This window comes from Myodes glareolus, chromosome 9, assembly GCF_982192425.1.
Source record: "Myodes glareolus chromosome 9, mMyoGla1.1, whole genome shotgun sequence".
NCBI classification, from domain to species: domain Eukaryota; kingdom Metazoa; phylum Chordata; class Mammalia; order Rodentia; family Cricetidae; genus Myodes; species Myodes glareolus.
In genome coordinates, this window is record NC_142034.1 from 94891860 (window position 1) to 94913970 (window position 22111).

The 22111-nt window shown below is 51.9% G+C and overlaps 4 protein-coding genes and 1 non-coding gene across 9 annotated transcripts; 4 read left to right on the forward strand and 1 right to left on the reverse strand.

The window, feature by feature from the left end:
* Window positions 1-81: 81 nt before the first annotated feature.
* On the forward strand, window positions 82-4898 carry Rnf151 (ring finger protein 151). 3 transcript variants are annotated; one of them, XM_048436228.3, is made up of 5 exons: window positions 82-400; window positions 651-743; window positions 2866-3011; window positions 3334-3430; window positions 4385-4898. In XM_048436228.3, the coding sequence occupies exons 3-5, from the start codon at window positions 2953-2955 to the stop codon at window positions 4853-4855; spliced, it is 627 nt and encodes a 208-aa protein (XP_048292185.1). In that variant the 5' UTR covers window positions 82-400; window positions 651-743; window positions 2866-2952; the 3' UTR covers window positions 4856-4898. The 3 variants fall into 3 exon arrangements, with proteins under 3 accessions (XP_048292185.1, XP_085550862.1, XP_048292184.1); XM_085694736.2 differs by lacking the exons at window positions 82-400; window positions 651-743 and adding an exon at window positions 1373-2520 and having other exon boundaries at window positions 2898-3011; XM_048436227.3 differs by lacking the exons at window positions 82-400; window positions 651-743 and adding an exon at window positions 1414-2520.
* On the forward strand, window positions 457-583 carry LOC125401884 (small nucleolar RNA ACA64). Its single transcript, XR_007232482.2, has one exon. It is a non-coding gene; the product is annotated as a small nucleolar RNA ACA64 (small nucleolar RNA).
* A 3734-nt stretch (window positions 4899-8632) lies between the features above and the next one.
* Tbl3 (transducin beta like 3) lies at window positions 8633-14810 on the forward strand. The gene is made up of 22 exons (XM_048436231.3): window positions 8633-8769; window positions 10139-10190; window positions 10273-10368; window positions 10454-10501; window positions 10605-10746; window positions 10829-10913; window positions 10992-11162; window positions 11244-11319; window positions 11403-11496; window positions 11581-11762; window positions 11851-11992; window positions 12102-12160; window positions 12262-12365; window positions 12843-12990; window positions 13079-13309; window positions 13395-13465; window positions 13545-13701; window positions 13779-13837; window positions 14061-14164; window positions 14253-14324; window positions 14427-14585; window positions 14676-14810. Exons 1-22 carry the CDS (start codon window positions 8729-8731, stop codon window positions 14783-14785), a joined length of 2403 nt encoding a protein of 800 aa, XP_048292188.1. The 5' UTR covers window positions 8633-8728; the 3' UTR covers window positions 14786-14810.
* Window positions 14811-14939: 129 nt separating this feature from the next.
* Noxo1 (NADPH oxidase organizer 1) lies at window positions 14940-17857 on the reverse strand. 2 transcript variants are annotated; one of them, XM_085694731.2, is made up of 8 exons: window positions 17005-17857; window positions 16834-16914; window positions 16591-16663; window positions 16318-16495; window positions 16030-16211; window positions 15714-15827; window positions 15467-15584; window positions 14940-15351 (listed from the first exon to the last, which is right to left on the reverse strand). In XM_085694731.2, the coding sequence occupies exons 1-8, from the start codon at window positions 17068-17070 to the stop codon at window positions 15117-15119; spliced, it is 1047 nt and encodes a 348-aa protein (XP_085550857.2). In that variant the 5' UTR covers window positions 17071-17857; the 3' UTR covers window positions 14940-15116. The 2 variants fall into 2 exon arrangements, with proteins under 2 accessions (XP_085550857.2, XP_048292189.3); XM_048436232.3 differs by having other exon boundaries at window positions 16591-16666; window positions 17005-17851.
* A 1677-nt stretch (window positions 17858-19534) lies between these two features.
* Gfer (growth factor, augmenter of liver regeneration) lies at window positions 19535-22090 on the forward strand. Of its 2 annotated transcripts, none has more exons than XM_085694735.2 (3): window positions 19535-19870; window positions 20202-20398; window positions 21353-22090. In XM_085694735.2, exons 1-3 carry the CDS (start codon window positions 19643-19645, stop codon window positions 21417-21419), a joined length of 492 nt encoding a protein of 163 aa, XP_085550861.1. In that variant the 5' UTR covers window positions 19535-19642; the 3' UTR covers window positions 21420-22090. The 2 variants fall into 2 exon arrangements, with proteins under 2 accessions (XP_085550861.1, XP_085550860.1); XM_085694734.2 differs by having other exon boundaries at window positions 19547-19870; window positions 21348-22090.
* The last annotated feature ends 21 nt before the right edge of the window (window positions 22091-22111 follow it).

Consider the following 22111-nt stretch of genomic DNA (forward strand, 5'->3'; position numbering starts at 1 on the left):
AGCAAACAACTCAGCGATCGCTTGGGATTCCGGAACTGGTCTTTCCGGCTACGGGTGTCTTGGTCCGGATGCCCTCGGATTTCCACTGCCCAGGGCCCACACCCGCGGCACAACCACACAGACTCACGTGTCTTCCAGAAGAAGAAGAAGAGCGAGGGTGCGCGGAAGGGAGTTTTTATAGTGCACCAAGCGCCGCGATATCTCGACTGCCGACGCAGATCATCCCAAGCTGTAATTGGCTGAGTATTAGCCCGCCCCCGCCACGTTCTCTCTGCGCCTACGCGTTTTCCCTCGCCGAAGCCGCCACGGGCACCGACGGGGAGGGCCTATAAAGACCTCGCGCGGGCGCCTCTCGGGCCCCGTAGTGCTCACGATTGTGTCGCGCCGGACCGTCTGCCAGGTAAGTTGCGCCTCACCGGCCGCTAGCCCCGTTCGCTGTTGGCCCGGTAAATGGGCGTTCGTTGAAAATCATCTTCGGCTTTGGCTGTGGCCGGAGGTGAGATTCGGCGCCCAGAGCCACAGGGGCCTCAGCTCACCGCCCGCTGTCCCAGTGTGGGAGGGTGAAACCCAGGCCCCTACATTCCGGATCGCCTCGCCGCTCTGGCGGCCTGGCTGGTGCCATCGATGCTAACCACGTCATTTCTTCACAGATTGCCCCGGATCTGGATGCTACTACCGCTGCTTCGCCCGGGAAAATGGCAGGGTTCCAGCGTCCTGTTAAATAAAGAGGTTTAACTTTCCGTGTATGTATTTTATGTTTTGGGGGGAGGGGTTCCTTTCAGTTTAAGTGAAATATGCATTCGTGGCCAGGTGTATTGGTCCCAGCAGTCAGTATCTGGATGGCCGACGCAGTTGGATTTCTTTCAAAACCAGCTTTTTTTAAGTGTGTTTTTATTTCTCCTACATGTATGTATGTGTACCATGTGCGTCTCTAAAGACATCAGATCTTGTGGAACTGGAGTTTCGTGTAGTTGAAAGCGCCCATGTGGCTGTTGGAAAACAAACCCAGGTCCTTTGAAAGAACTCCGGTTCTAAGCCATCTCCAGCCCCGGCATAGCTTTTTGTATGTTTGGAGGTCGGGTCTTGGTCTGTATTCAATGAAGGCATGGATTTTAACAATCCTTAATTCCCAGCAACCACATGGTTCACAGTCATCTGTAATGAGATCTGGCACCCTCTTCTGGCCTACAGACAGAACACTGTATATATAATTTTTTTTTAATTGACCTGACCACCTATGCAAAAAGTAGTCTTGAAAAAATGTGTTGGCATCTTTTTTTTTTCCCCTAGGGAGACATCTGTCCACACCAAATAGGGCACCAGTGATGGCCAAATTATGTGACTACACTGAAGTTAAACTTTGTGAACCAATATTTGTTTATTTTTTGTTTTTTTTAATGTTTATTTATTATGTATACAATATTCTTTCTGTGTGTATGCCTGAAGGCCAGAATAGGGCACCAGACCTCATTAAAGATGGTTGTGAGCCACCATGTGGTTGCTGGAAATTGAACTCAGGACCTTTGGAAGAGCAGGCAGTGCTCTTAACCACTGAGCCATCTCTCCAGCCCCCTATTTTTGATTTTTTGAGACAGGGTTTCTCTGTGGCTTTGGAACCTGTCCTGGAACTAGCTCTTGTAGACCAGGCTGGCCTCGAGCTCACAAAGATCCACCTGCCTCCCGAGTACTGGGATTAAAGGCGTGAGCAACCACCGCCCAGCGTGAACCAATATTCATTTCACTGAGCATCTGCGGACCCCAAACAGCAGCAGTTGTACCCCATCAAAGATGACCTAGAAGCTGCATGGTGAAGTGACCTTTGTAGTTACTTTTATGTATACTTTGGAATCTCCCAAGACAGCCTGTAGCTGAAGGAGGGGATTACCCATGAATGTCAGCGGCTCCAGTATTGTTCCCGTAGGCCTACTTTATGTTCTGCTTAGTGATGGTTATTTGACCAGTGTGATCTCTATACTAATATGGAGACTGTTATAGTAAAGAAAAAATTACAACACGTATACTAAAACTTATTAACCAGGTGGTGGTGGTGGTGCACGCCTTTAATCTCAGCACTTGGGAGGCAGAGGCATGTGGATCTCTGAGTTTGAGGTCAGCCAGGGCTACACAGAAAAACCCTATCTTCAAAAAACCAAAACATATCTCCCCAAGGCCTTTTTTGTTTCTTGGTTTTACAGTTAAGTTGAAAAACCTGGGCTCTTTCACAGGATGGCCTAGTCCTTGGGAAGGGATGTTAATAGAGGAGGCTTCAATCCCTGTGATCCTGCTGGCCTTGGGGAAACTGTCAGCAAAAACCTAGGCTGCCAGGGAAAGATTCTGTAGACAGGGTAGAGTTGAGGCTACTCTACCACCTTCAGAGGGAAAGGGTAAGGTGGTCCTGGACCAGAGCTGTGATTGGCCAAAGCTAGACAATGCCACTGTGATGTCAATTCCCATATGCTGTGAAATGGAGACTCCTGAACTCTCTGCCTCAGTGGCGCTGCCGTCCAGACACAGATCATGGTGAGCCCCTGGTCTCTTTCTAGCTGCCCAGCCATCAGGAATCCATGCCATATCACACTTGAGAATGAATGCCAGCTGCTTTATGGGACAAGAAAACCTTTCAGAAGGCTCTAGGTGGTATAACCTGAGCTATCCCCAGCCTCTTCAGTCAAATCTTGGGGGAGTCAACTCCCGTAGGTTCACCCTTGAAGTGGGGTCTGGTCCTTGGAGGCTCTATAATTGAGTTTCTTCATGTAGCCTGCCTCCCTACCAAAAAATTGCTGGAGTATCTTGTTGGTATGAGTGCTTGGGGGCGGGGGGCCTGGATCTCATGCCCAGGCCTTAACACTGACCTGGTCTTTGCAGAGTGGTGGGTACGATCTCAACCTCTTTATCAGCCCTCCTGACTACAACTTCCTGTGTTCCGTCTGCCATGGGGTTCTCAAGAAGCCAATGAGGTTGCCATGCAGTCACATCTTCTGCAAAAAGTGCATCTTCCAGTGGCTAGCCAGGTGCCATTAGGAATCCAGGAGGGTGGGGGGACAACTCCTGCAGCCAAGAATGGGAAGGGACGGTCTACCCAAAACTGGGTTCCAATGGCTATAAGACTCAGCTGCAAAATCTGGGACACTCAGAATGTGTGTGCCTCCCTCTCTCGTGTCTGAAGTCCCTAGCCTCAGCTTGGGAGCCACGTTCTCACTCTAGCCCCCCCCCCCCCCCATTATGTCTTCTCCAGCCAGAAAGAAGGGACTAGCTGGGTTGCCCCCATGAAAGCTTGCTCTGGCAGTCACATGACTTTACCACTTACAACATCACACTGATACCTCTTTCTAGACAAAACACCTGTCCATGCTGTAGACAAGAGGTGAAAAGAAGAAAGATGGTCCAAGTGAATAAACTCCGGAAAACCATTGGCCGTCTACAAGTCAAGGTAGCTCAGGGCATCCGTCCACTCCTGTCCTGGGGGGTGGAGCAGAGCCAGAAGAGTTGTCAAGAAGCCCTTTGTCAGAATCGAGTAGAAGACAAAGGCCATAGACATGGTTAAAGACGTGAATTAAGGGTCTACCGTTTGCTGTGTGACTGGGCAAGCTGCTTATTCCTGGGTTCCTTGGAACTTCAGGTGTAATGTGGGAATCATAAATGAATTTCAGAGGTGAAGTGCCTGGTCACTAGCCCTTTCTCTTCTGCCCTCTAACTTACAAAATGGAGAAACTTGGAATCACAAAAGTTAGCAGGCAGCAAGGTATGGTGGTGCACACTTTTAATCTCAGCACTGGAGAGGCAGAAGCAGGCTGATCTCTGAGTTTGAGAGGACCAGCTGGTCTACAGAGCAAGTTCCAGGACAGTCAAGGGTACACAGAGAAACCCTGTCTCCAAAAATCAATAAAAAGCTTATGAGGCAAGCCAGGCAGTGGTAGTGGTAGTGCACGCCTTCAATCCCAGCACCCAGGAGGCAGATGCAGGAGGATCTCTGAGTTTGAGACCAGCCTGATCTAAAAGAACTAGTTCCAGGACAGGCTCCAAAGCTACAGAGAAACCCTGTCTTGAAAAACCAAAAAGCGGGGACTGGAGAGATGGCTCAGTGGTTAAGAGCACTGACTGCTCTTCCAGAGGACCCGGGTTCAATTCCCAGCACCCACATGGCAGCTCACAACTGTCTGAAGATCCAGTTGTAGGGGATCTGACACCTTCACACCGATGCACATAAAATAAAGTTAAATAAATATTTAAAAAAAAAAAAGCAAGCAAACAGAAAGCATAGGAGGCTCCAGAATTCACTTGTTTCCCTGTCAGGGGATATCATAGGTTAGAGATTATATAGGAGCCCCACGTGACAATGCCTTAACCTAGTTTAATTCACACTGAGCTTTCTTATACTCCCTAGTGCAAGAACGCTGCAGCTGGCTGCTTGGTGACATGCCCTTTGGCTCATCGCAAGGGTCACCATAACTCATGCCCCTTCGAGCTGATGACCTGCCCCAATGAGGGCTGCACTGCACGGGTTCTGCGTGGGGTCCTAGATGAACACCGCCAGCATTGCCAGCAGGATGGCCAGCAGCGCTGCCCCTTAGGCTGTGGAGCCACTCTGGCTGCCTCTGAGGGCGAGCAACACAACTGCTACCGTGAGCTACGTGATGCTTGGGCACAGCGCCACGAGCGCAATCAGACCCTGCTACTGAGCCTGCTGAGGCGTGTGCGCCGGGTGCACCGCACCACCAACTTCATCCGCCGGCAGCTGGCACAGTTGGGCGACTTCCTGGAGGATGACTCCCTGCTTCTGAGTTCCAGGGCACAGGAGACTGAGGTCGCCCCGGAGGCTGAGCTGTGGGGTGTGCAGGGCCAAGATGTCTTATAAAGGAATTATATAGACGCTAAGCCCAGGCCTAGCCCACCTCATATCCTGCGTGTGCTGTGTGCTCTGTTGTCCTTGTCACCTCTGCTAACCTTCCATATCAGACACTGGCCTTTTTCTCCCCCCAGACTTTTTTTTTCTCTGACTGGATCTACCACTGAGTAGACCCTGCAAAGCTGTTCCCTTCTTCATGAACTCTTCTTCCCACTTTTCTCTCAGCCTAATAGCTTCCTGGCTGGTTACACAAATAACTCAAAACTCTAAATCAAGAGTAGATGCCATGTCATTCGGTGGCGGTACATACTTTTAATCTCAGCACTCGGGAGGCCGAGGCAGGATGATGAGTTTGAGGCCAGTCTGCCTATACAGATAAACCCGGTCTCAAAAAACAAACAAACAAACAAACAACAGGGGACTGGAGAGATGGATCAGCAGTTAAGAGCATTGCCTGCCCTTCTAAAGGTCCTGAGTTCAATTCCCAGCAACCACATGACAGCTCACAACCATCTGAAATGAGATCTGATGCCCTCTTCTGGCCTGCAGGCAGACACACAGACAGAATATTGTATACATAATAAATATTTTTAAAAAAAAAAAAAAAACACTGGCTGGTCTTCTAGAGGACATGGATTTTATTCCCAGGTTTGATTCCCAGCATCCAGCTGTTAATAACACCTGTAACTCTAGATCCAGGGGTCCAGGGGAACTTATGCTTTCTTCTGGCTTCAACAGAGATGCAAGAAAAAAAAAAAAAGGTGTGGTTCAATTATTGACCCATCATTATGTGGGTCAGTATATCCTGTAAGGTGGTCTGACACACTTTTAGAATTTAAGATCTCTTTCCAGAAGACAAACCATGCCTCTGGAGGCAGGATCTCTACGCTGTCCTAGCTGTACTAAAACATGTAGACCAGGCTATCTCAAACTCACAAGGATCCTATTCCCTCTTCCAAGTCCTGGGATTAAAGGCATGTACCACCATGCCTGGCCACAAGTATCTCTGTAGATTGACTTCATGTTTATCAATGTTTTTCTTGTTTTGAGACAGGATTTCTCTGTGTAGCTCTGGCTGTCCAGGAACTCACTCTGTAGACCAGGCTGGCCTCAAACTCAGAGATCCGCCTGTCTCTGCCCCCTGAGTGCTGGGATTAAAGGTGTGCACAACCACCACTTGGAGTGTATGAATGTTTGTATGTGCATTCCTGGTGCCCTAGAAGTCAGAAGAGGGCATTGACTACCCTGGAAATGGAGTTATGGATGGTTGTTGAGTCACCATGTGATTGCTGGGAATCAGATCCAGGTCTTCTTCAAGAAGGAGTGTTATAATGGCTAGCCACTTTGACAGACATTATTGTGGCAAGTGCTGTCTGACTTACTGCTTCAACAAGCCAGAAGACAAGTAATTATGTATGAATAAATAAAAAGACAGGAATTGATGTTTAAAAAAAAAGAAGGAGTGTTATAAACTGCTGAGCAATGACCATTTGGAAGGTGCAAGAATCCAGTAGGTGTTCACTCCATGAAGTTGATGTCTCAGATGGTCTTCAGTATACACCAGAATACTGAAGAAGTAGGAAAGAAAAGGAAAGGAAGAGAAGGGAAGGGAAGGGAAGGGAAGGGAAGGGAAGGGAAGGGAAGGGAAGGGAAAGGAAAAAAGACTTGCCAGTGAAACTGGCAAGCAAGCAGGCAACATCCTTCTTCCATGTTCTTTTTTATAGGATGCCAGAAGATGTGTCCCAGATTAAAGGTGGATCTTTTCATCTCAAAAGATTCATATTAAACCAGATACTGGTGGTGCACACCTTTAATCCCAGCACTTGGGAGGCAGAAGCAGGCAGATCTCTGTGAGTTCAAGTCTTACAGAGCAAGTTCCAGTTACAGCTAGGACTGTAATATAGAGAAACCTTGTCTCAGAAAACCAAAATAAAAGAAAAAAATCCAGATTACAATAGGGTAGTAACTCCAAATGATTTAATTAAGAAAAAGTTCCTACCCTGTCTCAAAAAAACAAAAACAAAAAAAGAAAAAAGAAGAAAAGAAAAAGTTCCTCAGGAAAGTCAAGAGCTGATACACAGAGAAACCCTGTCTGGAAAAACCCAATGAATACATAAATAGATAAATAAATAAAAAGCTCTCAACAAGTAGGGTGGTGGTAGCTGCCCACACCTTTAATCCAAGCACTCAGGAAGCAGAGGCAAGCAGATCTCTGTGAGTTTGAGGCTAGCCTGCTCTTACATAGTGAGTTCCAGGACAGCCAGGGCAACACAGAGAAGCCATGTCTTGAAAAACCAAAAAAAGAAAAAAGAAACTAACCTAGTTAATTACAGATGTAGTCAAGTTGACAATCAAGAATACCCATCACAGGATAATGACCTTCCAAGATAGCTGGCTTCATCCTCACCCTCCTGACCTAAGATAAACCCCTGGCAGTTTAAAATAAAAGCTTTGTGGATTTTGTTTTGTTGTTTTTTGAAACAAAGTTTCTTTGTGTATAACTCTGGCTGTCCTGGAACTTGCTTTGTATACCAGGCAGGCCTTGAATTCTGAAGAGATCTTGGTTCTGCCTCCTGAGTGCAGGGATTAAAGGCCGTTGCAACCATGCCCAGGCCAGAAGCTTTTTAAAGATTCACATTAAGATAAAATCCCTGGAATGAGCAGTGATGGTGCACACCACAACCCGGGAGGCAGAGGCAGATCTCTGAGAGTTCAAGGCCAGCCTGAGGGAGTTCTAGGACAGCCAGAGCTACACAGAACAACCCTGCCTCTAAATGGCCTGGGCCAGAGAGATGGCTCACTAAGTACCTGCTACCAAATCTGATAATCTGAGTTTCATTCATGAGACCTACACAGTGGGAGAAAAAAACCTACTTCCATGTCTTCTATCTCCACACACACTATGGAGAGTGGGAGGTCATGTGGCATACACATACACACTTAATGATAAATTGAGGGTATGGTATTCAGAGACCGAAACAGAAAAATCTTGAGCCTGAAGCCACCCTTGACTACCACACAGTTCCAGAGCAGCCTAAAACTAGCTGAATACATAACCAGAATTCTCCTTAAGTTAAATTGTTTTGTTTTTCAAGATAGGGCTTCTCTGAGTAGCCCTGGAACTCACTCTGTAGATCAGGGTGGCCTTAAACTCGATAATCTTCCTGCCTCTGCCTCCAAGTGCTGGGATTAAAGGTGTGTGCCACCACTACTTGACTTAAATTAAATTTTATTTATTCATGGTTTTTTGAGTCAGGGTTTGTCTGTGTGTAGCACTGTCTGTCTTGGAACTAGCTCTGTAGACCCAGACTGGCCTCGAACTCAGAGATCCACCTGCCTCTGCTTCCCGAGGGCAGGGCAGTAACAGGGTGCGCCACCACCGTCCGGTTTAAATTTTTTTTTTTTTAATGAAAAGAAAACAAGACAGCCTGGTGTTGGGGTGTTGGTAGTCCACACCTTTAAATCCCAGCACTGGAGAGACAGAGGCAGGTGAATCTCGTGAGTTCGAGACCAGTCTGATCAACAGAGCGAGAAAACCCTGTCTCGAAAAAAAAGAAAGAAAGAAAAAGAAAAAATCAAGACAAAATTAAAACAAATAATAAATAGAAAGACAAAATAAAAATAAATTATAAATAAAAAATAGCAAATAAGTAGTCAAAAAATGCAAGACGTTCAGCAAGTTGGCTGCTGCTTTTAGCTTCCAGTCCCGATCGCCATAGCTGGTACCCACAGTAAAGTTGTCTCCCAGGGCGCGTGTTGATGACGTCAAAGTAGTTGCAGCTCGTGATGTCATCAGAACGTGCCATGAAGTACAGAGCAGCGCGGTGTCTGTTTCACGCGGCGGAGGGCTGCTGAGTTTGGAGGAATCGACTGTACTCGGACATGGCCGAGCCTGCGGCCGGAGTGAGCCGCTTCAAAGCCAAGTAAGCACTGGATGGAGGCGCCGGCGGCGAAGGGAGATGGGTTCGCTGTCCGAGGAACCGGGAAAGAACCAGTTTAGGAGGGCGTTCACGGTGATACAGGGGGCTGAGTCCTGTGCTCAGTCAGTCCCCCTAGCTGTGTGCAGCTCTGTTTAGTGCTAGGATGGGAACAGGCTCTGCCTTTATCCGTAGCGTAGAGTTTCCAGACAAACAGTTTTTACCCGTCGCTGAGTAGATTAGATTATTAAGTGTTAGCAAAGAAAGCACCTCTGTTGGTGGGTTCACTGGGTGCAAAGCATGGGAGGCTGGTTTTATCTTGATGGGCAGACTTCCAGGGAGTGGACTTGGGGCTGGGGGTATAGGGAGAGGTGAGCCTTGGATTTGGGAAGACCAGACCAGCCCACATATAGGATAGAGGCAGAAGACCTGTCACAGGACCTGGACCAGGAATAACGGTGCTGCACCGTTGACGGTTCAGAAAGATGGGCAGAAGTCCTTCCTGGGCAGGGTCGCGGAAGCACATGAGACGAAGGGAAGCTTTGAGCACTGCGATGTCACCCATCGGCTGTTCTAAAAGGCACTATACAACAGAGATGGAAGGGTAGGCAGGGCACCCAGTGAGACTGGTAAGGCCACTTCCCTCACCCCCCAGGAAACTGCAGTGGCTTGGCTTGGACCAAAGCAGTGGAGAAAATGGGAAAGAGGGCAGCATTAGTCAGATCCCAGAAAGGACAGCTAGTTGGGGAGAAACCAAATGAGGCTGAGGCAGGAAGAGGGAGACTTGGTAATGTAGTGGCATGCTGGGCCTCACTGGTGAAGACCTCGAGAGTGTGTTACCTTTTTCTGGCCTCCCCCAGCTAGCAGGGAGCCCCAAAAAGCCTCTCTTCTGAAGCCTGGCCTTCACGTTATTCAGGCCCACCTCTTCAAGTTATATGACGACCCCATGAGAGCCAAGAGGCATGATCACCAACTAGCCTTGGGTCACAACCTTTCTGTAAGGTGATGATAACATCCACCCTCTGAGCTGTTAGGTTTTTTGTTTGTTTGTGTATAGGTTTTTTGTTTTTGTTTTTGTTTTTTGAGACAGGGTTTCTCTGTATGACAGTCCTAGCTGTCCTGGAACTAGCTGTTGTAGACCAGGCTGGCCTCAAACTCATGGAGATCCACCTGCCTCTGCCTCCCAAGTCCTGGGATTAAAGGCGCTCGCCACCACTGCATGGCTGAGTGTTAGTTTTTGTCTCTAGGTTCCTGCCGCTGCCTAGGTACTCTGCAAGGTCAAGGATTTGACTCATCTCTGGGAGAACACCTAGCACAGAGCTTGGAATGGGGCGAGGGAGTTGGGCAATCACTCAGTATCATATTCTCTTTCCAGCTATGCTGTTGAACGAAAGATAGAACCTTTCTACAAGGGCGGGAAAGCACAGGTAACTATCTCCAGGGGCAGTTAGGGGTCAAAGGGATAGGGAATACTGAGTGGTTCCTTAATTGAGACCCCTTTGTCCATAGCTGGACCAGACCGGCCATCACCTCTTTTGTGTCTGTGGTACCAAAGTCAACATCCTCGATGTGGCCTCAGGGGCTTTGCTTCGGAGCCTGGAGCAGGTGAGGACAGGCTAGGCAGGTGTGAGGGGCTTGAGGGGAAGGTAGCATATTCTTACGGTGCTCTGTGTTCCCACTTTCCCCTTAGGAGGACCAAGAGGACATTACTGCCTTTGACCTCAGTCCTGATAATGAAGTATGATGGGTAGGGGTGGTGGGTAAGCACTGGTACCTCCCTTCCACACTGAATTGGCAAATGTGTCTTATCCCCCGGCTGTACTGTCTTACCCTGCCCCCAGGTCCTGGTAACAGCCAGCCGGGCACTGCTGCTGGCTCAGTGGGCCTGGCGAGAAGGCACCGTCACTCGTCTGTGGAAGGCGATACACACAGCCCCTGTGGCCTCCATGGCTTTCGACACCACCTCTACACTGTTAGCCACAGGTGGGACCCCAGCTAGGTGGGGGCGCTGGAGGACACAAGGGCAAGGACTCTGTACACCTTTACCTCAAACACATTCCCACAGGTGGCTGTGATGGCGCTGTACGTGTCTGGGACATTGTGCAACATTATGGGACACACCACCTTCGAGGCTCCCCCGGTGTCGTTCAGTGAGTGGGTTGGTGGAGGAAGGGTAGATGGAAGTGCCGCCCTTGGAGTACGGCTAATTCATCTCTATCTTGCTCCAGTTTGGTGGCCTTCCATCCGGACCCCACTCGCCTGTTGCTCTTCTCCTCAGCCGTGGACACCTCTATCCGTGTGTGGTCCCTGCAGGACCGCTCGTGTCTGGCCGTTCTGACCTCACACTACAGTGCTGTCACGTCCCTCTCCTTTAGCGAGGACGGCCATACCATGCTCAGGTCAGCGGCTGGCCACACAGGGCTCGGGCGGAAGGGGAGGCCAAGGCTGAACCTGGAACTGAGGAATCTGTTTCTCCTCAGTTCTGGCCGTGATAAGATCTGCATAGTCTGGGACCTTCAGAGCTACCAGGCCAAAAGAACAGTGCCAGTGTTTGAGGTATGGCCCGGCAGGCCAGGGCCAGCGAAGGGGGCAGGGATGGGAGTCATGGCTGTATAGGCTCTGATCCTGCTCATCCACAGAGCGTGGAAGCTGCTGTGCTATTGCCCGAGGAGCCAGCACCTGCGCTGGGTGTGAAGAACTCAGGCCTACACTTCTTAACAGCTGGTGACCAAGGTGTGGGGAGGCTGGCCACATGTGGATGAGGGGCCTGGGAGAAGCCTGTGGACGTCATCCCCCAACAGCCCTGTCCTCATACAGGGATCCTCCGTGTGTGGGAGGCTGCTTCTGGGCAGTGTGTGTACACCCAGCCACAGATGCCAGGACTAGGGCAGGAATTGACCCATTGTACCCTAGCCCGTTCTGCCGGCCTGCTCCTCACTGTCACCGCCGATCACAACCTGCTCCTTTATGAGGCATGTTCCTTACAGCTGCAGAAACAGGTTAGCACTTCTTCCTGCCTGGTGCAGGGATTGGGGGTTAGGCTTCCTTTCTTACAGGCCCTCACTATGACCTTCCTATCTCCCACAGTTTGCCGGCTATAGCGAGGAGGTGTTGGATGTTCGGTTCCTTGGGCCCAATGACTCCCACATTGTTGTGGCTTCTAACAGCCCTTGCCTGAAAGTGTTTGAGCTGCAGACTTTGGCCTGTCAGATCCTCCACGGTCATACAGGCAGGTCACGCCCTCTGACACCCCTGGCATCCTAGCCTGGCTTTGACAGCTTCTCTTCCCTGCCCCCTTTGTATAGCTCATCTCTGACCACTCTTCCCCTCTCTTCCAGACATTGTCCTGGCCCTGGATGTGTTCCGGAAGGGGTGGCTTTTTGCCAGCTGTGCCAAGGTGAGACTCTATACAAGATACAAAGGAACAGGCCTCCCAGGTGAAAACAAAAGCAACAGCTCCATGACCCATCGCCTCTCTTCCACCCTTACTATCCGCAGGATCAGAGCATACGCATCTGGAGGATGAACAAGGCTGGCCAGGTGGCCTGTGTCGCTCAGGGCTCCGGACACACACACAGCGTGGGCACCATCTGCTGTTCTAGGTAGTGGATCAGGACCAGACCCAGGGGTATCCAAGGAGGTAGAGGCCCAAGCCATTGGTTTCTAGCCCAGGATGGAGAATGGGTGTGCTGGTTTGACCACACTCTACGGCTTTCACAAGGATGTAGAACAGAGAAGAGGCCCAAGGAGACTCAGGTGCCATGGCAGATTTCTTGGAAATGGCCTTGGAAGGTGGACAACATAGGAAGGACTTGAGACAGACAAAATGACACTGAACAAGGTTCTGCTGGAGGAGGTGACCTTCACTAAGAGCTTGACTCTATGGTTGGGATCAGTTGCTAGGTGTGGTGACTCTAACGATAGGTGTTGCGAGCAGAGGCATTTGGGGGCGATGTAGACCAATCTACATCCTGAGATGATCCCTCTCGTCCGGATGATGGTGTGGAAGGCCAGAGCTTGGTACACTGCAGACAGTGTCCTTGGACCTGAGCAGTGTCTCCCTTTCTTGTTGGCTACAGGCTAAAAGAATCTTTCCTGCTGACGGGCAGTCAGGACTGCACTGTGAAGCTATGGCCCCTCCCTGAAGCCCTGTTGTCCAAGAACACAGCTGTAGACAGTGGCCCGATTCTTCTGCAGGCACAGACCACCCAGCGCTGCCATGACAAAGTAGCCGCACGTGGCCTCTGGGATGGGGTGTGCCTGATGCCTAACATGGAGTGAGTGTCTGAGTTTTACCACCTGCTCTCATCACCAGGACATCAACAGTCTGGCTGTCTCCCCCAATGACAAGCTGTTAGCGACGGGCTCACAGGACCGCACAGCTAAGCTCTGGGCCTTGCCTCAGTGCCAATTGCTGGGTGTTTTTTCAGGCCACCGACGTGGCCTCTGGAATGTCCAGTTCTCGCCCACAGACCAGGTGCTGGCCACAGCCTCTGCTGATGGCACCATCAAGCTCTGGGCACTGCAGGACTTCAGTTGTCTCAAGGTAAGTGTTTCCCCTTGTCCCGTGTCCCCCTCTGGTCACACTTCATACTCATAAGGCTTGGGTTCCTCTCTGTCTCCCTCTGTAGACCTTTGAGGGACATGATGCTTCTGTGCTGAAGGTGGCCTTTGTGAGCCGTGGCTCACAGCTGCTGTCTAGGTGAGTGGGCTAGGAGAGGGCTGGAGGTGTGTAGTGGGGGTCATGCCTCTAAACTAAGTCCTTCTGTTTTCAACCTCAGTGGTTCTGATGGGCTTCTGAAGCTGTGGACCATTAAGAGCAATGAGTGTGTGCGGACACTGGATGCTCACGAGGACAAGGTCTGGGGGCTACACTGTAGCCGACTAGATGACCATGCCATCACTGGGGGCAGTGACTCCCGAATCATTCTCTGGAAGGTTGTGAATCCTAAGGGGTGGGATGAGGCAGGGCACGGGACAGCACTGGGGCTTGTCTGATCCTAATTTGATCCCAGGATGTGACAGAGGCCGAGCAGGCAGAAGAGCAGGCCAAACGGGAAGAGCAGGTGATCAAGTAAGTCTGGGCTCAGTAGCACCCGCTGCGTACCCTCAGCAGACCTCTTCATGCCAACAGCATGTCTCCAGCATTAGCATCTCCTAGAGCCCTCAGCAGCAGGAGCCCCTGTGTTCCCTGCTGTGAGGCATAGGAAGGAGGTTGAGGTAGGGCTCACACCTGTGGCTCTTGGGCCCAGCCAGGGTCTCCGATAGATGATGTCTTTTTCCCTCTGTCCCACCAGGCAGCAAGAACTGGACAACCTGCTCCATGAGAAGCGGTATCTCCGGGCACTAGGACTGGCCATCTCCCTGGACCGCCCCCACACTGTACTGACTGTTATCCAGGGTCAGTACCTGCCCAAGGGGCAGGCTGGGGTTGGGGTAGCTCCAGGGATCAACAAATCCTTTCTTTAAGCTGACTTTCCCTCTCACAGCCATCCGGAGGGATCCTGAGGCCTGTGAGAAGCTGGAGGCCACTGTGCTCCGACTGCGACGAGACCAGAAAGGTTGTGGGCGAGCTGGAAGGGATCAGCCTGAGGAGGGGGTGGCCTAGTGGGCAGAACACAGTGGAATGGCCCAACAAACAGGGTGTCTGTCTCTACTCACAGAGGCCCTGCTGCGCTTCTGTGTCACGTGGAACACCAACTCCAGACACTGTCATGATGCCCAGGCCGTGCTGGGTGTGCTGCTGCGGCATGAGGCCCCCGAGGAGCTGCTGGCCTATGACGGGGTGCGGGGTACACTGGAGGCCCTGCTGCCCTATACAGGTATGAGACATGGCCTTAGACCCTGGGAAGCCCCTGGTGGGTTCGCAGACAACCCTCTCTTCCCCAGCCCTAACTCCTGTCTTCCTCCAGAGCGGCACTTTCAGCGGCTTAGCCGGACACTACAAGCAGCCACCTTCTTGGACTTCCTGTGGCACAACATGAAACTGTCCCCACTCCCTGCTGTTCCCCCAGCCCTGTGAGACACATAAAAGTTGCACTTTTCTATCTTGGCTTCTTATGTGAATCTGACCAATCTCCCCCAAAATCATTGAACATATTGGTCCACCGTAATTTCAACTGTAGAAGTTTAAGCCCGTCCCCCTCCCACTCTCAAGCCCTCACGGCATGATGAGATTAGGTGAAATCATTTCACTTTTATTTAGACAAAATGGACAAAATGGGAAGTTGTTACCCCTTGTCCCTGTCACCCATCCAGCCCCACCCTATCCTGCTCTCTTGGCAGGTTTGGATCCCTGCTTTGCCTGTGGTTAGGGTTGACAGTACCACCTCTCTGCAGGGCTACACAAATCCTCAAAGGGGACCCAGGGTCCTTTGATCCTGTTTCAGTGCCCTGCGGGTGATGGTGCAGCATCTGCTCTGAATGGCACTCACACAGGGGCGAGTTGGTACTACAGGGGGAACAGGCCTGTCTGCAGCCACCTTGGCTTCCCTCCCGCAGTCTGGGAGCCCTGGCCTGCCCAGGAGGAAGCACAACCCTTCAGGCTGCAGCAGCACTGCAGGAAACAGACCTTCCTGGCCATTGTACCTACAAGAAAGGCAGGGCTTGGTTAAGGATTTACCTGATGTGCCCCTCCTGCCAGACAGCACCTGCCACTGATCCAACACATGCACGCACACACGTGCGTGAGCATGTACTGTACCTGCACAGCCACCAGCCGCGGTCTGAGGTTTCCAGCACATGCACACGTGCCCCTGCAGGCACTGATAGCTCATCAGTACGACTGCCCTCATAGGCCTGAGTAGCACAGAACTGCATCCCTAGGGTAGGTGTTTGGGGGTCACTGGAGAACTGTAAGGCCAGAGTCCTGACCTCCCTCCTGAGCTTGCTGTCAGCCTTGCCGCAGGTCCATTCTTAGTGGTGAGCTTATGGTAGGGATGGGCTCATACCTCTGTGTTGCAAAGCCAGGCCTGAATCCTGGTCCTGGCTTAGGGCTCCCTCTTCCAGGTAGGGAGCTGGGAACCAGGCTGTCTGCTGATCCTTGTTCTCCACCAGCCACCAGCCTGTTCAAGAGGCCAGGAAAGGGCTCAGGCCATCTTGGTCAGAGAGCAGATGTTTTCTTTATTTTGTTTTTGAAACTCACTGTAGACCAGACTGGCCCTGAACTCTCAAAGATCCACCTGCCTCTCTGCCTTAGGTGCTTGGATTAAAGGCATGTGCCACCACCGCCCAGTTGTCCCCAGGTTCTTAATACCGTGGCCCTACCTGATGGATGTCGTAGTAATACATCCAGAATTTCTTGAGCCTGTGTGTGAAAAGGCCTGTCTCTTGTGTCATGGGTGTAGAAAGGCTGTAAACAGCGCATGCTCTGAGCCTCCAGGCTATGGATGGTAAGGCTGCTTGCAGGTTGAGATAATGGCTCCTCTGGTGTGGGCAGAATCACCAGGCTGGGTAGGGCAGCCAGCACGTGTGAAAAATGAGAGAATGGGAACCCCTCTCCCCACCTATACATAGGCCAGCCCAGCCTTCTCATCTGCCCTTCCAACAAGTCACCTGCCGGGAGGCAGCGTAGGCTCCAGATCCAGAGGTCTGGGTGCGAAGAAGTCACTGAGTGCCGAGCTCCTCAATACATGCTCGGAGGTGGCCAGCAGTGCCTGTACATAGGTCTTTAGCAGCCGCAACCGCGCCAGGCCTCGGCCAGTATGCCCCCGTCGTGTCAGCAGTGGAGCGTCTGCCCGGGTATCACAGGAATACACTGGGACCATTCCCCCACGCTTGTATGCCTTACCTCCCCTGTGACCACCCTGTAACCCCTGTAGGCCTGACCAGGAAGCTTGGGAAGAACGCGTTCAGATCTCCGGAACAGGCCCGCCTCCACTGGGAAGATTTTCTTAAGGCTCTTCTGAAGGGAAGAGGCATGCATCAGTCTCCAAAAGTGGAGAGAACTCCGGGGAGAGGGAGGGAGGGTCCCTGAAAGAGTTCCTACAAGCAGGCAGGGAGGTCGTGTATCTAGAGGCTTCTGGGTTGGGGGGTGAGCACCCCATTTGAAGGAGTCCAAGTGTTACTCACCTGGAGCTGCTTGAACTCATCCCAGTTCCTGCGAACAGACGAGTCACTGTCGTCTGACCAGCGCACGGAGAAGGCAAATGTCTGCGCGAGGAAAGGTCCCCTCAGACTTTGTCACCCACCCTTCTGCCTCTTGGGGCAGGAGAGGAGGACGGGCCGGCCGTGTGGTCCTACCTGGAGTCGCTCCATCTGCACCAGGGCTACCGCATGCGCTGATACCGGGTATCGTGGACCTGCCATTGTGCCTTCTGCTGGGTGCTCGAAGGGGCTCAGAGCAGCCGGAAGAAGTGAAATGGAATTTCCCCCGCACCGCACTAAACCGGAGTCCCTACAGAGCGTTCACACCTGGAAGCTTTTCAGTTTCCTGGTTGTTCTTCAAGCACAAAATCTAAGGATTCATCACTGGAGGACTAGTGCTGGGGGGAGGGGCAAGTCAGGTCAGGTGAGAGGATAAATGAAGTCCTTTGTACTAGACTGTTCGGAGACAGAACCCTGAGAGGCTGGAACCTGGGGGCCTCTCCTCCCCTAGCCAATTGAAGAAAGGAGGTAGGCAGCTCCTTGACCAAGTGCTGCCTCAACCTCACCTGCCCCTCAGCCTCTTCCCCGCCCTGCTGTTACCTCCTCCCAAGGTGTGCCTAACAGCACAGGTTTTTAAATTTGCCTGTGGGGCCATATGCTGCTGTCCTCTGAGCCAACTATTTCACACCTGGGTCTTTTTAGGTGTGGTTTTTGTTTGTTTGTTTTGGGAAGATTGAGACAGGGTTTTGCTAATTTGCGAAGGCTGGCTTTAAACTTGGGATATTCCTGCCTCAGTGTCCTGTGCAGCTGAGGCTCAGACTTGTGTAACAAGGCCATGGCCACGAAACCTACCTCTTTCCTTGGTCAAGTCTTGGCATCGCCTTAAGCAACTAGTTCTTTCAGAAGCATTGGAAGACTGAAGAGCAACAGGAAAGGGCTGAGTACCTACCACTGGGGCCTAGAAGAACTGCGAGTCCTCACCACCAACAGGCGGCCTGTCGGCCCTACCAACCCTAGCCGCCCTCTACTCAGCCATCACAGCCGCCTCCTCTCACATAGATGCACATGGAGGAGCCCAACTCTGGCGAGAGGTTCCTCACAACTGGAGAGGTGGGTCAGATAAGAGCACTGACTGCTCTTCCAGAGGACCCAGGTTCAATTCCCAGCACCCACATTGGCAGCTCACCACTGTCTATAACTCTAGTTCCAGGGAATCTGACACACTCACACAGACATATATGCAGGCCAAACACCAATGCACATAAAATAAGAGTTAAAAAAAAAAAGCTGGGCTGGGCAGATAATTACAGGTGGTGCACACCTTTAATCCCAGCACACGAAGGGAAGCAGATGCAGGAGAATATCTTGAGTTTGGAGTCAGCCTGGTCTAAAGAACGAATTCCAAGACAACCAAGGCTATACACACACACATAACACACACACACACAGACACACAAAATCACTCTTACAAAATAGAAATACTGAAAAATAGAAATGGGATCAGGTCAAGACAGCTTTGGCCCAAATTGCCCAACGTCTCCCACTGTTTTTAGAGCAAATCTCAATTTCTAGCATGGTCATTGGTGGGCTATTGCCCAACTCTGAATCCTGGCCTCCATCTGCCTCCCCAGAGTTCTGCCCCCAATGGCCTAGTGCTTCTGTAGAATGCAGATAGCCTGAGTTGATACCTCTTCCTACAGGCCTGTGCCTAAGGGTCTCCAATTTAGGAGAGTTATATTTCCAAACTCTATACATGGCTTTCACCAGTTCGGAAGTAAAATTTATTCCAGTGGCTGGGTTTTCCCCATCTTCACCCCTGGTCAAAGGCCAAAGAGGCCAGGGACAGAAGCTTGTTCCTTGTTCTGCTCAGTGCCGGAAGCAGCGCTTGGAGCAGGGTACCACTGTACAAATATTTGCAGATGAATGAATGAACACATGGAGACGGGAAGGAACTCTTCCTATGATGACCCAGGCTTTTAAGTCAAGTTCTTGAGGTGCTGGTGGTGGCAGGAGACTGAAGAATTTAGTGTCATCTTCACTCAACTACATAGAGTTCGAAGTTGGCCCAAGTCACATGAGACCTTGTCTCAAAAGAAAAAAAAAAGAATACCTGCGGCTGAAATAGACATAATAACCTTTTATTTCCAGGTTTTAGGTTGGGGACCCGCCCGCAGACTCTCCTAAGGTTGCAGGCCCCAGTTACTAGGGTAAAGGTCGACCCTGGCCACTGGCGCTGTCTGGTCCGTAAGGCCACGCCCCGCCGCGCGTTGCCAAGGCACCCAGAAGCATGTAGGTGGGCGCGTCCTACGGCAGAAAGGCCCAAAATTTGGCCACTGGTTAGGGTGTGAGCCGAGCGCTGGGGGCGACGCGAGAAGCTTCTCGGACCTCGTCTCAGCCCGAGTTCTCAGCGGAGCCGCAGCGCACCTCCCACAACCCACTACACTTCTACTGGAGGAAGCCCGAGCGCCACCATGGACCACGCGCGCCCGGCCCGTGGTGGGCAGCCAGACGCAAGAGCACCAGTCGAGCCCGAGCCGCCTCCCCATGGGCCGCCTCGGCCCGTGCCTCCCGCCCCGCCTCCTCCCGTGCCCAGGCCTCCCACTCCGCCCCGACCGGGGCCGCCGCCTCGGCCCCCAGCCCCGCCCCGCCGCCAGGCTCCGCCTCCCGCCCCAGCGTGAGCCCAGCCCCGGGCCGCCGTTCCCGCTCCTGCCGCCGCGCGCTGGCGGTGGCGTGCGCGCTGGCCTGGCCGACCTTCCGGAGGCCCTCTTGGCCCCGCCGTCCGTACGCCTGCAAGATGGCGGCGCCCAGCGAACCCGCGGGCTTCTCTCGCAGCGGTCTCTTTTCCTTTCTGCCCGGCGGCGCGCGCTCCCAGACGACCGACGACGACTTGGTGACTGACGCGCGGGGCCGCGGCGCAGGACATAGAGACACCTCCGCCTCCGCCCCGCAAGGTGTGGAGCACGGGAAGCGGCCGTGCCGGGCCTGTGTGGACTTCAAGTCGTGGATGCGGACCCAGCAGAAGGTGCAGATGCCCCACCTGGCCACCCGGTCGCGGTCCCCTGCCCCACACCGGGTTTCTCAGGGTTGGCTATGCCTAAACACGTCCATCCCCTCACCCACACACACCGTTAGGCTCGAACTTTGAGCTTTCAGCCACCGGCTGGCCGGATCGATTTAGTGGGCTGCCAACTGAAAAAGGGAGCATTCTTGTTAATTTTATTTTTTTGGTGATACTGGGAATCCGAACCCAAGTCCTCTGGCATGCAACGCAAACAGTATGCCACTGGGTTGGAATTTTGTGGGCTTTTGGTTGGGGAAGAATGAACTGACCCTTAGTCGGCCTACTTCTGCAGCGGGACATCAAGTTTAGGGAGGATTGCCCACAGGATCGGGAGGAATTGGGTCGCCACACCTGGGCTTTCCTCCACACGCTGGCTGCCTATTACCCGGACATGCCCACCCCAGAACAACAGCAAGATATGGCCCAGTTTATACATATATTTTCCAAGTTTTACCCCTGCGAGGAGTGTGCAGAAGACATAAGGAAGAGGTAAGTGTGCTGTATCTCTGCCAGTAAGGCCCCTGATGGGGGTTTGTCAGATGTCATAAAGAGGGGCCTAGGAAAATGATTGCAGAAGTGACAGGTTGCAGGAGAGGGGTCACCAAAAGGAATGTTGGGTCATGGGAGCCTTCTCCTTTCTCCTCAAAAGCCCAGTTCTGTGGATCGTTAGCCTTAAGGTTTTTAGGAAGGGCTTCCTCCCACTTCCTAAAGATTGACTAAGATTCCACCTTGCCTAACTTCCCTAATCCCTCAGCGTGGTTACTGATTTTAAAAACGGGAATGAACCGGGTGGTGGTGGTGGCACAGGCCTTTAATCCCAGCACTCAGGAGGCAGAGGTGCGTGTTTCTCTGAGAGTTCAAGGCCAGTCTGGTCTTCAAAGTGAGTTCAAGGACAGCCAGGGCTACACAGAGAAACCCTGTCTCAAAAAAGAAAGAAAGAAACAAACAAACAAAAAACAGGAATGACATAAACTATCACTCTCAATGGCTTAGCCTGTATTTTTAGGTTGGACCTGTTGGGCAGTTTGCGCTTGCTATTTGAAGCCTGGACAGTTAGGAATGAGGGTGATCTTGGTGCTATGAAACACTCACTCTCTTGTGCCAGGCCCCACCTTTCTATATGCTGCCTAGGGCTAGAGACCATGGGGTGATGCTCCCTGATTGTTACAAGGTTGTAAAGTTGCCTGCCTCAGTATATCTTACTCTGGGCTCTTGCCAAGTCAGGTGAATGAGTGAGCAGCCCTGGGAGTTGCCCAAGCCTGGGAGACTCCAGAGTGAACCCTGCTCTTGGCCTTCCCAACCCCTTGGAACACGAAAGCATTCCCAAGTTTAATTCATAGCAGTGCCCCAGCTCCCTGTCCCCAGGCACTGGCGAGGATAGCGTCAAAACGCTATTAAGATAGCGTCCTTAATGTCTTCCTGTGCTTCTCTCTCAAAGGATAGGCAGGAACCAGCCAGACACAAGCACTCGGGTCTCCTTCAGCCAGTGGTTGTGCCGTCTGCACAATGAGGTGAATCGGAAGCTGGGCAAGCCTGATTTTGACTGCTCAAGAGTAGATGAGCGATGGCGTGACGGCTGGAAGGACGGCTCCTGTGACTAGAAGATTGTCAGCAGAGCGTGTGGGGCATCTGGCCAGGAGCCATGGGCAAGCTGGCTAGAGAGGGAGGGACAGCCTATTGATTAAAGTTCATCTGAGCCAAAGCTTTTTTTCGGTGGGGTGGGGAAGGTAAGGTCCCTAGGACACTGCCAATGGGAACCCTACTCACAAGATTAAGAAGTGGAGGTACCCACTGTGGCGGCCTCAGCTAAGGCACCATGGGACTGAAGATGAGAGAGGCATCTATCTACAGGCTCCCGCATATCCTTTATAATGCAGCCTCTTGCCCATTACACAGTTGGACATGGCTGCCCCATAGGAAGACAGGCTAGACCATTGCCATCCTACTGCATTGCCAGGGGTGCCTACAGAACTATGACCCTTGCAACTCTGTGCCATTTCACCGAGCTGTCTATTCTGTTCCCAGCTTTAGGAGGGTTCTTCTCTAAGGGTGTGCCCACCATATTGCCCACTGCCTGCCTGGCACATGTTCTTCCACAACTGTGACATGCCTGTCAGCAGATGATCCTGAGTATCTGCTTCCTTAAGAGTTTGAGACCAAAATAAAATGAAGTGACTTAGGGCCTGGTCTTTGTGTGTGTGC